General features: G+C 45.9%; 1 protein-coding gene across 1 annotated transcript in view; it reads right to left on the bottom strand.

Moving 5' to 3' along the window:
• Positions 1-15,553, bottom strand: part of RSPO3 (R-spondin 3) — a 400,364-nt gene that overhangs the window by 180,498 nt on the left and 204,313 nt on the right. Inside the window, exon 2 of the mRNA XM_085611820.1 lies at positions 9,403-9,594. Coding sequence (XP_085467946.1) covers positions 9,403-9,594 — 192 coding nt within the window. The remainder of the gene's footprint in view (positions 1-9,402; positions 9,595-15,553) is intronic.

Below are 15,553 nucleotides of genomic sequence, written 5' to 3'. Positions count from 1 at the left end.
ATGTCGGTGGCATGTCCCAGACTATGTTCAGCCGTGTCCTGCATGATGTTATAGAAGCCATGTTGTTGCACCTGGATGAATTCATCCATTTTCCCACTCTTGAGCAGTTGACAGGTGTCAAGGGTGAGTTCTATGCCCTGGGAGGGATGCCTCATGTAATTGAGACACATGTGGCTTTGGTACCACCACAGGCACAGGAGGTAGCCTATAGAAACAGAAAACATTACCACTCCATTAATGCCCTTGTGGTGTGTCTTGCTAACATGCTGATTTCCCATGTCTGTGCACGTTTTCCAGGGTCCGCACACGATGCATACATCATGAGGCGTAGTAGGGTGCCAGAAATGATGCTGCAGCTGCACGCGGAATGAGCATGTCTTGTTGGTGGGTATACTCTGTGTTCAGCGCTATCTTTGTTTCTTACGGCATCTCCTGACCCACTTCTTCACATGATGTTTCCATGTAGGGGACTCTGGCTATCCCAACATGCCATGGCTGATGACACCTCTCTGCAACCCCAGAACAGCCGCAGAACACCGGTACAACGACACCCATGGGCAGACGAGGCGCGTGATTGAGAGGATGTTTGGACTCCTGAAGAGCAGATTCCGGTGCCTCCACAAGACCGGCGGCGCACTCCCATATGCCCTGGCGAAGGTCTGCAAAATCTTCTTTGTGTGCTGCATGCTGCACAACATGGCAGTGGAGAAGGCCGTGCCACTCAACCTTGATCCGAATGAGCAGGATCATCCACCCGTGGAGGATGAAGGGCTCGGGCACGGGGCAAGTGAGGATGAGGATGAGGACATCTGGAGTCAGCTTATCCGCAACTTCTTCTCATGATGGTGAGTCCCTGTGTCTGAGTGTGCACGCTTTGAGCCTTGTGTGGCATGTGTTGCAATGTGTGTGTCCAGCTGACTGTGTGCTAAGTGACTTGGAGGTGTGTTCTGATGTGTCATTCAAGTGATGATGTAATTCCACACATATTAGCTGGGACACTAAATTTGTTAAGGGCATGGTGACAACATTATTCCTGTAGAGTACATGTACATGTCTGAGGATTACTAGCTCTTCGCTGACTTGTTGTGTGTCTGTCCTCCCCAGGTTCTTGCGGCTGTCATCTGCTCATGTCATCATTGCCCTCCTGCTATTCCTCATGAGTATGGCAATGTGTGCTGGATCAGAGTTACATGCACAGACATGGTGACAAGTCATTTGGGGTAAGGAGTGCAGCAAGGCGTTTTGTGGGTGGTACGTGTTTGTGATATGTGGGGACTGCTCCTGTGCATGTTGTGTTACCATGCATACATGTCGACTCACCATGGGCCACATGACGTTTTGCATGGCTCCCATGAATTGATGGTCAGCCTTCCGGACAGTCATCTGTAATGGTGTGTGGATTCTGATGAAGGCATCAATGTGTGTATAACGGCTCCAAGGAACATACGGGATGTTAATGGTGGACATAGTGTGGGACATCCCCATAAGAGGCTCAATGGGGAATTGTAGACTCTCCGTGTGCAGCAAGGGGTGTTAGGCTCAACCCCTTCACTTGAGTGCCAGCTCAGTAGGATTTACACATCTGTGTGTTGAAGGGGGTGTCCAGTGCAGGTCACACATGGCCAAATGACCTGTGAGTCTGTTCCAATTGATGCATTTCCCTTAGTGTGCGGCTGAATAATAAAGGTGTTTGTCACACTCCAAGGTGCCTTATCTCTGTCAATGCAGGTCTCTTGCCACTTTGCATGCGGCATATCTGGCATAGTTGTGGAAGATTATGCATAGGAGTCCATGTGTAGTTTAGCAACATGCATGCAGTTGCTCATGGGTTAGGCTCCCTATTGGGCATGAAGTACATGGTCGTGTATGTTTTTTGGCATGTTGGTCCGCACAATGGGCCACCAACAGCTGCTGAGGGTGTGTCTCCTGTGCGCAGGTCGGCCTTCAGTTTCCTGATCCGGTGTCATGCTTCTTTGGTGATTGTGCATGCATTGTGTCTGGGTGTGCCATGTGACACTGGACACTCCTTACTTTATACATGCGCCTGTTGCAGTTGTCCTTCTGACATCCTAGTCTATGTGTGCAAATTCTGTCATTTTGCAAGGAGATGCCGCCTGCTGCTGCGGCCCCTGCAGTAAGGGCCAACATAGTATCCAGATTTGGCAACACACACGCCTCCAGGATGCTCCTCACTTCCTCCCTCCACCCATTCATTTTGCTGTCCTCAGCTTGTCTATGCCACTGTTGCCGCCACGCAGTGCCAAAGGCTGGACCATCAGCACATGCAAGGTGCGCATTGCACCACCATCCAGTCCTTGCATTACCCACATCACACTACAGTCTGATGTATCAGCCACACTCCGAGCTATGTCCATCCGCACATCTAGCGCCTGCTGTCAGACATACCCTGGGCACACACACGACACTTTTGCATGCTGCGTGTGCAACTCCAACTGCCTACACTGCGCTGCACCGCCTTCAATGCCCTGTCACACCAACCAGGTCACGTCCCTAATACTCCCCACCGGCTCTGTAGCCCAGCAAGGGCATGGGAGTGGCACTCAAGGCTTCAGCATGTAGTGTGGTGTCATCGTCTGGGACATGGCACAGGTATCATCTCTCAGCATGTCAATCTACTGAGTGTCCAGGACCCCCCTCTCCACCATCACATGCGCACAGCACCTCATCATCAGCTCGTATGCCATTGACAGCCAGGTGCTCCTCACCCTCAACAAAGACACAGACATTGGCAGTTCCATCCTTCAAGTATGCATGAGATCTATTGATGGATGGCTGCACACGAGCCACCTGAGGCTGGACTTGTACAGGACTGAGGTGAACATCTGAGGATTTTCCCCTTCCAGCTGGGTCAAGTACCTGTGTCCCACCCGCAAGAGCCCTGCACAAGCACCCAGTACCACACACACAAGATGGTGTGCATCATGTTTGGCTCGCTCACATATGCCATGCTAGTCCACAGCATCTGTACCTCATGCTGCAACGCCCTCTGCATTATGCACATGATCCACAGATGGATCCACTCCAAGAAAAGACAGACCATCCCCCAGGTCCATGACAACGTCCGTGTCAAATACTGCCCTGCCCTCTACGGAGCAAGTACATCCAAACTCCCAGGAAACTGGTCCACTTCCAGGGGGCATCTGCACACCTCAGATTCAACACCCTGCGCCCCAGCCACCTCACCGTCCACCATGGATAGCTGCAATGGATCACTGTCTGCTGCAGGGTGACCTCCACACTCCCCACCCACACTCAGAAGGCAGTCCACAACCCCGACCCCAACCAACCTTGTACGTCTGTCATCCTAGATCCCGTTGGGCCATCTCCGTGTATCCAACCTTGCCCTGGCCACCGTTCTTCACATCCACCGTACTCCAGCATACAGGACATTGTTCTCCCACCTGGCCACACATACCTGGGACTCCCTCCCCGGGAACCTCCACATGAGCCATGACCTTTACGCCTTGATGATGATCTCCCAAATAGGTCTCTCCGCACAGTTTAGCAAGCCCCCCTCAGCAGCCGGAGGCCATCACAGGTGAGTGTTGTGCTCCATGCCTACATTGAATGATACCTTGTGACCCATGTGTGTCCTGTACCAGACTCTGATCCCAGGGTATGGTTGGCTGGAGTTGGTTCAACACTCAGGCATAGTTTGACATTCCCACACACATATGTCGTTGAATGATGCAAAATGACAGTAACGTCTCATGACCAAAGTAATATATTTATTTACAGTGGGGTAAGTGGTTTGGTAGATACAATTGGGTGCTGTACCGGGGGAATAGAATCCGAAGTTCACAGGGGGAGATGGTATCCTTGGCATTGGAAGTCATCAGAGTCCAGACCACAGTGTTGGTCATCATTGGTCAGACTGTGACCAGCAAGTCCATGTGGCAGAGAATGTCATTGGATGAGGTGCTGCTGTTGCGCCGGAGGGCCAGGTGCCAAGCCAGGTGACCTGGGAGATGGGGATGGTCCGCTGACTCTGACGGTCTTTTCCGTGGACGACCCACCTTCCTCCGGGGACCCTCAGATGCAGGCCTTGACGATGCTGGGGACGCTCTGTCAGATGAATCCTCCTCCTCCTCCCTCCCTGTGTCTGGTGCTGGTCTACGCCTGGTGGCACAGGGAGGGTTTGCCAGGCTTTGGGCGATCTGACGGAGTGATTGGCTCACGTCCCTGTGCACCGCCAGGAGCTCAGCCAGTCTTGCCTCCATCCGTCCTTGGTGTTGTTGATGACTGGCAAGATGCTCGACCTGCAGGTTCTTAATGTCATCGAGGGTCCCCTGCATCTCGGAGAGTCTTGACACGACCTGGTTGATGCCTCTGGTGTCACGCCGGTATGAGTCCAGGATGTTGAGTATGTGTGACATACCAGGGTCCTGAGCTGGCTGGTCAGGTTCACGCCTCCGCCTGCCTCCACTCCCACCACCCCTGCCCACTTGAGCCTGCCCTGCCATTGTGGGCACATCTGGTCTACGGGACCCCTGAGGGATGGCATTTGCAGGGTTGCCTGCCTCCTCCTGGGTGCCCGGAGAGCCTTGTCCCTCCTGGTCAGACTGGCTGTGTTGTTCAGTGTGAGCAGGGCTCCTGGGTGTGTCCTGGGATGTGGCAGGAATGGGGGTGGTGGTTGGCACAGATGTACCTGACGCAGGTGCTGCAGGGGCTTGGGCACCAGAGGGTCCAGGTTGGTCGGGGTCATCCACGGAGTGGTGAGAGTCGTCGCTGCCGGTGGGATCGTCGTCACGCAGAGCCTGGGACTGTGATTCTTCCCCCCCAGTGTTGGGGGGAGATCGACGACGCTGCCCTGTGTGTGAAAGAGAGACAATGTTAATGGTGTTTCATGCGACATCTATGTTTCATACATATTCAAGTTGACACATTTCCTCCAGGTAGTTGGATGTGCCTAGCATTCCTCTCAATGTCCACTTGGGGATGGGTATGTTGCGGGGGACAGGTTGGGATGTTCTCCTGAGTGTCTGACCTGTAGATTGTTTGCTCTGATGCTTATTTGGCTCTGGATCGGTCTTGTTGAGTCACATGTCCATTGTGGAAGTGTGTAAATCCGTTGCCTGCCCCGGGTGTGTGTGCTTGTGTTAGAGGGGGGGGGTTGTGACCGGGCCTGCTGTTGTGTGTAGTGTGATTTGTCATTGGGTCTCCCAGGTGATGTGTCTGTCCCCTCATGGTGCATGCTGGCATGATAGTAAGTGTGAGTTCCTGTGCTAGATAGCTGTGCTTGTGGAGTTGGTGTTTGAGTGTACAGTGGTCCCAGGAGGGCCTTGTGCTGCATACAGCAGGGCCAAGTGCCATCTACCTTGTCAGTAATTTGCCTGTCCCTGTGCATTGTGCATGGTTATGTACCTATGCCATATGGGCTGAGGGCATTGGTGTCTGTGTCTCATTTCCACAATGTGTTGTGTGGGGCCCACCCTCCCAGCCTCCCGGACATCCAGTCTTGTGTTTGTGGTTGTTGTAGGCTTGGACATGGCCTTGCCTTGATTTGTGAAGGGTGCATGGTGACGTTGGTGGCATGAGCGTGGTTTTTGAGTGTGGTTGTTTGTGGTGAGTGCTTGGGGGATGTTGGGTGCATTTGGTGTGTATGTGGTGTGGACCCCATTGCCCCCATGTTACGTAAGTTGTTTGTGTACTCACCAGGCTCAGCGACTCCTTCGACTCCATGTACTCCCACCGGCGGTAGCAGGGCCATCACCTTCTCCTCCCAGGGATGGTAGAGTACGGGTCTGCGGGGCGGCCCACCTCCAGTGATGTCAGTCTGGGCATATTCTTCATTCATTTTCCTCTTGACCGCCCTGCGCAGATCGTACCACCTGGCTTGGCATTCATGCCTGGTCATTCGGATGGGCGCAACAGCATTCACCTTGTCAACAATCCTGCCACATGGCAGATTTTGCAGATATGCTGGTCTGTCTGACCAATGTTCCAAACAGCTGTGGCTCGACTCAGATGACTTTGTTGACAAGGAGGTCCAGCTCCGCCATTGTGAACTTTGGATTCTTGTCTGTGGGCATGGTGTGGGTGTGGGTGTGGATGGTTGTGGGTGTATGGGTGTGAATGTGACGGTGTGTGTGAATGTGAAGAGGGGGATGTTTGTGGATGACGTTGTGTGAAGGTGTGTGATTGAAGGTGTAGTGGAGGTATGAGTGATGTGGAGTAGTTTCTCTGTGGAGTTGTTTCTCAGTGGGGTCTGGCAGCAGTGGGTCTGTTGCAAAGGCTCATGGGTTGTGTGTGTGGGCCCTTTTTATTGGTCCATTTTTGGGTGTGGCTGTGTTTGAATTTTGGTGGGTGTGTTATAAGTGGTGGTTGTGATTTGGGTCCTCTGTTTGCCTGTTTGGATGTGCCAGGTCAGTCATTGAGATGTATTTTGTCATGTAGACGTGTTTTGTGGTGTTGTGCGAGTCGAATTAACCCTCCTTGTGCTGTTTTACAGTGTTCTGGTTCTGTAACAGTCATTTTCGCGTAGGTACGATCCGTACATACGCGATGCTGGGTGAGGGTGCTGGGGTACGGTGTTGGAGTGCGGCGTTTACATGCGGTGGGGGTTCGGTGCGTATGGCGTGTGCATGGGGGGTGCGGCGCGTACATGGGGGAGGGTAAGGCGCGTACATGCGGTGGGGGTACGGTGCGTACAGGTGCAGCCTTGGGGTACGGCACGTACATGCGGGGGGTAAGCCGCGTACATGCAGTGGTGGTACGGTGCATACACGTGCGGCCCTGGGGTACGGCGAGTACATGCGGGGGTACAGCGCGTACATGGGGGGGTAAGGCGCGTACATGAGGTGGGGGTACAGTGCGTACACGTGCGGCCCTGGGGTACGGCGCGCACATGCGGAGGTACGGCACGTACATGGGGGTATGGTGCATACAGGTGCGGGGCTGGGGTACAGTGCGGACAGGGGGGGTAAGGCGCGTACATTGGGGGTGCGGCGCGTACATGGGGGATACTTCACGTACAGTTGCGGGGCTGGGGTACAGTGCGGACAGGGTGGTGCACGGTGCTGACATATTTGGGGGTGGGGGGCTGTATGGCTCGTACACGGGCATGAGTTTACCCGTGTACATGTGTGCACCAGCGTTGGCTCCGTACGGGCCTTTTTACATGCGATTGTGTATTCGGACGGACGGTCGGGATTGTACTTGCGCGCTCGGACTTGTGTTTTACGATTTGCATGTGAAACTGTCCGGATCACTTTCGTACACTTTTCCCGACGATATTCGGATGTGAACACTTTCCGACGCACTCTCGTAGACTTTTCCCGACGCTATTCGTAGTTATTTTTCACGGACGAATCGTACTTGCCAGTTTGTACGGTACTTGTACGACTCGTACGTAAAAAAATACGGATACGAGTCGTACGCAAATTATTTTTACTGGATCGGAATCGGCACCTTAATGTTTTTGTTTAATTTATTGTTGGTATTTTAAGTTTGTCGTGGCCCTACCTTAATCCATTGTACTGAAATGCCAGTCAGCTAAATGCAGATCGTGGAAGAGAAGGAGAGAAGTATTATCAGAGTTTGGCGTGGAAAGGTAAACTCAGTGAGCAGGCATTAACCACGGGCGCTTTGTGGATCACAACTAATGGTTACTATCAGCATTGTTGAAAGCACTATTCGAAGGAGTCATTACAAACAACATCCCCTGAAGAAGGGAGAGCATCCCGAAATACACTTCGATGTTAAAGCATTGAATATGTTTGTACATTATTTATGATATATTCTTTTCGCAGTGCATTCAGGGCCAAAAGAATCATAGTCTTTGGCAGGTTTTTGAAGCAATACCTTAATGCCATTAAGTAAATGGTCATGTAACAGAACATTCCCTAACATTATCAGGGTCAAAAGGTCATGTAATGCCACTTCCTGTGATGTCATCAGCAGCTGACTAGTTAGATGATGTCACTTTCGCCACCACTGACATTTTAACATCCATGCTTTCTAGAATAATAAACTTTTATCAACACTACCAAGGGGAAGGTCACTGATATTAGAAAAAAATAGTTTGTGCGGCACTGGAGGTGCCTCCTTCTCAAAGTATTAACAGGACGGACAGTTATCTAGCTAAATATGGATGATAAATGGAAGCCCACAAAAACAGAGAGCTAATCTGACAATAATTACAATAATTTAGAAATTACATATTTTTTATTTTATCAAATCACATAAGCAATCAAGAACATTTAAATTGTGTCACCAGTAATTTATATATTTATAACATTCATTCCTATGCCCATAATCCGTCACATCATTGACTGGTGTTTAGATTGGCAATGCTTTCCATGAACAATAACCTTCTTCCCTTCTGTCCATTTCTTCCATAAACATCAGTGAAAAGCTAGTGGTTTGAAATATTCATTATGAATGCGATTAGATGGAATAACATTTTCAGTCAGCTATTTTCAATCAGACATCTCATGGTAATTTTGTGCTTTTTTCTCTTGGGAAATAATTTATTTACACTTTAATGGTGCTTTAAAAGGTTGAGTCCAACAGAAGCATAAAGAAGTTAAATTTGCAAAATACCTCCCTCTTTACAAAAGGGACAATATTATTTGGACAGTTGCAACCAAGTGATTTACTTGTTTCACTCTCTAAAAGTTTTAGCATTGTAGGAGGATCGCGAATCAATCTTATTACATTTAGAAATATATCAAAATCGGCCTTATCGAAAAATACTATAAAACAAAGCATCCAAGTTAAAACATGTATACGAGTTTTATCATAGGTCGAAAACATTTTCTATAGAAAATTGGCACTTCAAATGTCCAAAAAGTTATCCCGAATTCCACTCTGCTCTAATAAATCAAATTATACAAGAAAGGTCAGCTGGTTACTATGGGGAATATTATAGAAGTAAAAAGTAACGGAAGGAAAAGTAGTTATGTTTCATCCACCCACATTCAACAGTCTAAGCAATACTTAGGTAGGTGAAAGAGGTTCATTGCCAATCCTAGGCACTTGTTCTATTCTACTTCTACGCCCTCACTATATCTACCAGTGGGACATTGAAATATGTCATGACTATCTACTTGTTCAGGTGGAAGATAACCAAGTGAAACGATGATGACATGAACATTCATCAAGATTCCCTATAACAAAGATTATATGCTCATTTTAAATTTAAAACATGCTTTTCTGATGACCTTCTATCAGTCAAGTGTGTACTCTCCATCAGTCTCTTCTCCAGGCATTACTTTCAGCTTTCTTTACATCCTAACTTGAAATTCGGAATGTGCATAGAAGTATGCAAACTCCCTGGCAAATCTCCCAAAATCTGTGCTTTTCTGTACTAAGGATAAGAATTTGAGTTAAATATATTTAAAAATGTGCAACAAAATAATCATTTTTTCTGATACATACTTGTACAATTATTCATTACTGGAGATCTTGTCCCGTAGTATCCGCTTGGACATGATGGGAGGCAGACTCCAATCTGTCTCATGCCAATCCTCTGCAGAGCAAAAAAGAGCCGGGGTTTGCAGGAGTTGCATCCATTGGAATCAGAGCACGTTTCACAGCCTCCAGGACAGCCTTGACTTACATAAGGAAGCACTGAAGACACAAGGGAAAAAAGGTAAGGATTAGAGGTTGACATACTTAATTCATTAAGTCTAAACATTGTGTTAGTTTGTTATGGTCAGCCTTGACTGCCCAGCTGTAGCCAGACAATTATGTGAGAACCACCAGGAAAGGGGCTTTGGCTCCACCCACATGTTGGGAGCCAGGAGTGCATGTTTTGATTGGGCAGAAAATGTGTGCTTGCACAAAAAAAGTGCTTGCTTTCCACACAGCTATCATTTTCTTTCTTTATACTACTGCTTTAGCTTGAACTCTCAAAGGCACACACATGCTTTTAAAGTGTCTTAGAAAACTAGGTCATTTATGTTGTCTTTCTCTGGCAGCAGCAAGATGGGAGAAGGGCATTCATTAACCTACATGGATTTTAGATTTGACTTGACAGTGCAAATGTCACCTGACCTTTTAATTTACTAATTTTTTAATTTACTAATTTTATTCCAGTTTTTTTGTTTCCGCACAAATACATATCCGTTTCATGCAATTTGCTTGAAATGCTACACATTAACATACAACATTCCATTAAACCAAGACCTCTTGCCTTAGCCAATGTTGGTAGATTGTATTTGTAGGATGATTACAGGTAATATTGTCATTAGTTTGTAATGTCTTAGCTTATTTTAAGAATTTATTGAAGATGTGCAGAGTTTAATTCAGCATTTCAATGTATTAATTCATTTAATTGCAGATATCGGCATCTAGAGTTTGCTCAGATTGACAGCAATGGTCATAAAGAAATTCTTCTAAGTAAGACTTTGATCATAACTGCTTTTTGTGTGATCCTCTAATCAGCCTCTAGCATCTCTTAAACAAACACAGCCAAGACTCACCTGAAAAGGGATTTTATAAAAGTAGAACTTAAACAAATTAATGATATTAAAGAAATAAATGATTGCTATATTCATCACACTAAAGACCAGGTTTACAAAACTTTGATTCAACACAGCAAGTCAGATCTTCCTCTGGTAAACTTTGTATGAACACACTCTAAGTTTTCTGTGACAGTGGGGAGTAACATTTGAAAGTTCCTTTGACTTTGCTCCATGCGGGTCAAGTTCTTGAAATACCAATGGATAGTTTCCCTCCTGTGGCACTACTATGCCAAAAACAAAAGTTTGTCGGCAGGCATTATAAAGATACAAAAATCATATATTTTGAGTAAGTACTGAAGCAAACCGCACTGCTATTGAATACAATTGCACGTTTATGATATACAAACTGATAGACACATTTTACCCATTTTACCTTTCCAAGCACTAGAGAAAATAGCCACTTGGCATAGACAGTCTTAAATGTAAGCTAGTAGCCTTCCAGTTGGATATCAGTCATGTAGTGTTCAAAACAATAGTATTTCAACAACCCTACTAGATATGAAGGAGCAATTGTTTCATTCAAATTTAAGGGGCAGCCAGCTTTCCTCAATATTGGACCTCTTGAGTTTGGCAGCCTGGTCCATCAACTATTACTGCACAGTGATGGTGATAACTGGGTTAGCATTCAGTGTAATTTCCTTGTTTAGATTGTTAAGCAGATGTACAAATCATGTAAGAACCATCGCAGGGTTAGGAGTCTGTAAATCAGTATTAAGTAGCACTCAGCAGCACATCATTTCTTAAGGCAGATGGGGTCATTATGTACCAGGTCCCTATCTTTTCAAGGTTCCACAACACTTCAGCAAAAGTGATGAAAGCAAGTCTGCAGTCTTAATTAACAAAAAGGCAGCTAACGTGGTATTAAATATCACAGATTGCATGACCCACATTTACTAACACCTTGTCCTTGGTGTGTGTGATTTTTGTAATGCAAACCAAGTGCAAAGCATTGTGGTGGTATTTACTTTCTATTGCAAATCAGTATTTGTGTTGGAAAGGTGGCCAATACACAATGCACTAGCATTACTTAGTGTTACATTGTATCAAGGAGGGTGGTCCATGGGTACATCAGCATTCCCATGCAACTACCCATGGGTTTTAACACAAATCCCTAGCTACCATCATCTATAGACTAGAATTTGTGCTTTAAACAAATGCCTCCTCAAGGCAAGTGTAGCGGAGGAGAAATGTTTTATATTCTTAACTTCCCTTCAAACTTTGCATGCGTATTACATTGTACAGTACACATACAAAGTGGGTAATGTATTAAGCATAGTTTTGTACTGAAATGCACTATTCCAGGACAAAATCTCTGCTTGACAGAACACACTCACCCTTGCACTATGCTGCAGGGATGTGCTTATTGGCACACACAGCCTAAAGTGCTTCAGCGCTGGCAGAGAGAAAAGCAGCGTCATATCTTAGTAGATATGGAGTTGTTTTACTCCCTCCTTAAGTCCCAACGTAGCACAGCATTGTAAGTTGCAGTGCTGCATTGCATCAAAAGTTTGTACATTTCCCGCCATATTTTCTCTATCCCTGAATTTTTTTTTTAGCACATCACTGTATATAAAATAAATACCAAACTTTGTTTACTGAATAGCAAGGACATTTTGGAGCATATTTGATTGAAGTTTTGCGTTGCCCTTATACCATGCAAAGTAATGCAAGGGCGATGAAAAACCTAGATGAGATTTATCAAGCCACGCAAGACCACCTTGCTTGACCCTGCAGTGCTTGGTAAATATGGAGTAACGCAAGGGAGAGTAAGTTGCTACATTACGGTTCTCTGCTCTGGGAAGGCATTCCATGGGTGGAACAACGGTGTTCCATGTACCTACTCATAGATTATGGCACATCCCTGATTTACGATGAGTGGTAGACCTGAGAATGAGTCAAATTGCTACGCCTTCCGAAGGGAGGCTTAACAAGAAGAAATATATTTATTTCTCCTTGTTTTATTCCTCTTTCTATGTGTGCTGTCTTATTTCAGCACACATAGAAAGAGGAAAAAGCCTCCATGTTAGACTACCTCAAAATTTACTATGTGTCCTCTACCTCTTTCTCGCTTATCATGAAATTTCCTGGATCATTTTTGGCATATAATAATTTCTGCTATGTAGTTGCCTGTCAATTCCATTTCCCTATTGCCTAACAGAGCATATAGTCTCCAGAGGAAACTATCTACAAATTAGTCTGTGAAATATTTGGTGTTTTTCTTTCTTTTCCAGTTACTGACTTATCATCTGGCCAAGATATGTTAACATTTTTTACTAGCGTTAGGTCTCACCTGAAACAGAGCATGAATTGTCACTTTAGAAGATCTTCTGTTACTTAATAAAAAAGTAAAAGGGCTTTGTGCCCAGCCCTTACTTACCACCTGTTGGTTTTAATGTCACTCTTATTTTCTTGCTTCTCTTGGGTGAGTGGGTAAGCATGTGTTGGCTTTCAGTTTGTCTCCTTGTATTTGTTTTTTCCCCTGGATCATGGACCATGTAATGATTGATTACTTGATTAGTGTTCTTCTGTGCTGCTTGTATTTGGATTGTGGTCTTTTTAACTCTAGCCTGTACAGCGCATGTGCTGCTCTGCAAGACATGTTGTATTCAGGTAGGACTTGAAGCTTCGCCCACTCTCTGCCCATATTTTTCATCAGCTTGTGTCATTGTCCACTGTAAACTGTGGCTGTTCATTGGTCAATAGGCTTAGTAGTTCCTCCTTAGTACTGCCTTGTCTCATTTTGCAGCATCCCATGGCGACACCCCCAAGTGTGTTGTTACTTGGTAGGCTTAAATTACAGCCTCCAAGCACTATTTTCTCAAATAGCTTTGTCCTACCTGCTGTTTCAGGTAGGACACACTCTCTCCTAACACTTTTTAAATTTTATTTATCTTTATAACACGGGGCCCGAACGCATTTGCAATGCAATAGGTCACGCATTTGCGAGAGTTTAAGCTATTGGCATTGTAAATGACAATGCCTTTTATTTATCTGTTACAATGCCTATAGGTCACTCTCTCGTAAATGCAAGACCTATTGCATTGCAAATGCTTGTTTGCTTTGTTTGAAAGACAACTTGATTCTTTTTATTTTTTTGCTTTCAAGACAACTTGATTACAGGTTGATTAGAACTTTGTGGCATCACCCTTACCACCCTTTAGCTCTACCTGCACATAAACCATAAAATCATCCTTACCTCCCTTTACCTCTACACACCCCAAACACTTAAATAATCCTTATCGCCCTTCACCACTACCTCTACCCACACCCAAACCCTAAAATCACTCTTAACTCTCTCTTTCTCTACCCACCAACAAACCCTAAAATCGCCCTTACCTCCCTTTACCTCTACTCACCCCAAACTCTTACATAATGCTTATCGCCCTCCACCTCTACCCACACCCAAACCCAAAAATCACTCTTAACACTCTATTTCTCAACCAACACACAAACCCTTAAATCACCCTTACCTCCCTTTCCCTCTGCCCAACCCTGAATCCTAAACTCACCCTTATCTCCCTTTACCTCTAAGGACCTAGGAACCCTAAAATCACCCTTATCCCTCTCTACCGCTGCCCACTGCGGAACAACAAAATAACCTCTCTTTAGCTCTACCCACCCATCAATCTTAAAACCACCTTTACCTCCCTTTACTTCTACCCATCCCTGAACCCTAATATCATCCTTTACTTCTACCAATCCATGAACCCTAAAATTATCCTTACCTCCCTTTACCTTTCCCCATCCCTGAAACCTAATATCACACTTACCCCTCTTTACCTCTACCCACCCCAAACCCTAAAATCACCTTTGCCTCCCTTTACCTCGGCCTATTCCTGAATCCTAAAATCACTCTTGCCTCCCTCCTTCCTCTTTCCACCCCTGAACCCTAAAATCACCATTACCTCCCTTTACCTCTACCCACCCCTGAACCCTAAATTCACTGCACCTTCCTTTACCTCTACCTACACCTGAACCATACAACCACCCTTACCTCCCTTTACCTCTACCCATTCCTGAATCCTAAAATCTTCCTTACATTCCTTTAACTCTATGCAAACTCTGAACCCTAAATTCATCCTCCCCTCCCTTTACCTCAACCCACCCCTGAACTCCAAAATCAGCATTTCCTCCCTTTAAATCTAAGGAAGCATGAACCCTAAATTCCCCATTCCTAAACCCTAAAGTCACCCTTACCTCTGCTTACCTCGACCATCCCTAAGCCTAAAATCAGGTTTTTTAAGTAACTTAAATGTATGTTATAAAAAATATAGTTAGCTGTGTGGCAAAGTTGTAGATGGTAAAAGTACAAATACTTACCTGAGTGGTACTTACTTGCGTGATAAAGACTATATGATAAAGAACCTGTCTTCTAAAGGCTGCGTGACACAAACTGTTTCCCTTCAGACAGGACACTTTCCTGCTCCCAAACACTCTTCTGCCGTCATCTTAGTGCCCATAAATGCTTTGGGGCACTACAAGTTGTTTTATGCCCTTTAATATGTTTTGAATCACCTTAGCCTCTTTGACATTTTTCACCCTCACTCCCTGCCCAGATGCTATACCTTAGGTCTTGCCTCACACAGCACACACGCTGACAATTGTTGTGGAAACGTGTAATATTTTACGTAGCATAAGCTACAACCATTTTGACTGTGGTGTCCATTTTGTTTCCTTCATAATTCTTTCGTCCTCTGCTGTTTGTCTTTTCACTCTGCTTGTGCCATCTATTCTAGTAGACCACCTGACATGGCTAAGCAATGTACGTGCTGGGGGTTTGTAGCTGCCGGTGCACCTGGTTTTAGATGTTATCTGTTGACTGTTTACTGCTGCCATAAGCATTCCTGCTCCCCCTCCCTATTTGCTGACCAAGTGGTTATCCATCTGCCCTTGTTTGCTGATAGCTATTTCTAAACGTGTTCCTTCCATTTCTGTCCACATGCTTACATTGCAGAAAAAGAGTATATAAAGACGATGGTCTGTGAGTTCAGGGTACTACCTCCTGCAGCACTTGAGAATGGTGTGTGGACATGGTCCCACTTGTGAGTGATTAAAAATCGTGT

The sequence above is a fragment of the Triturus cristatus genome, chromosome 6 (genome assembly GCF_964204655.1).
Source record: "Triturus cristatus chromosome 6, aTriCri1.1, whole genome shotgun sequence".
Taxonomy (NCBI): Eukaryota; Metazoa; Chordata; class Amphibia; order Caudata; family Salamandridae; genus Triturus; species Triturus cristatus.
This window is presented reverse-complemented; position numbering and strand designations above follow the sequence as displayed.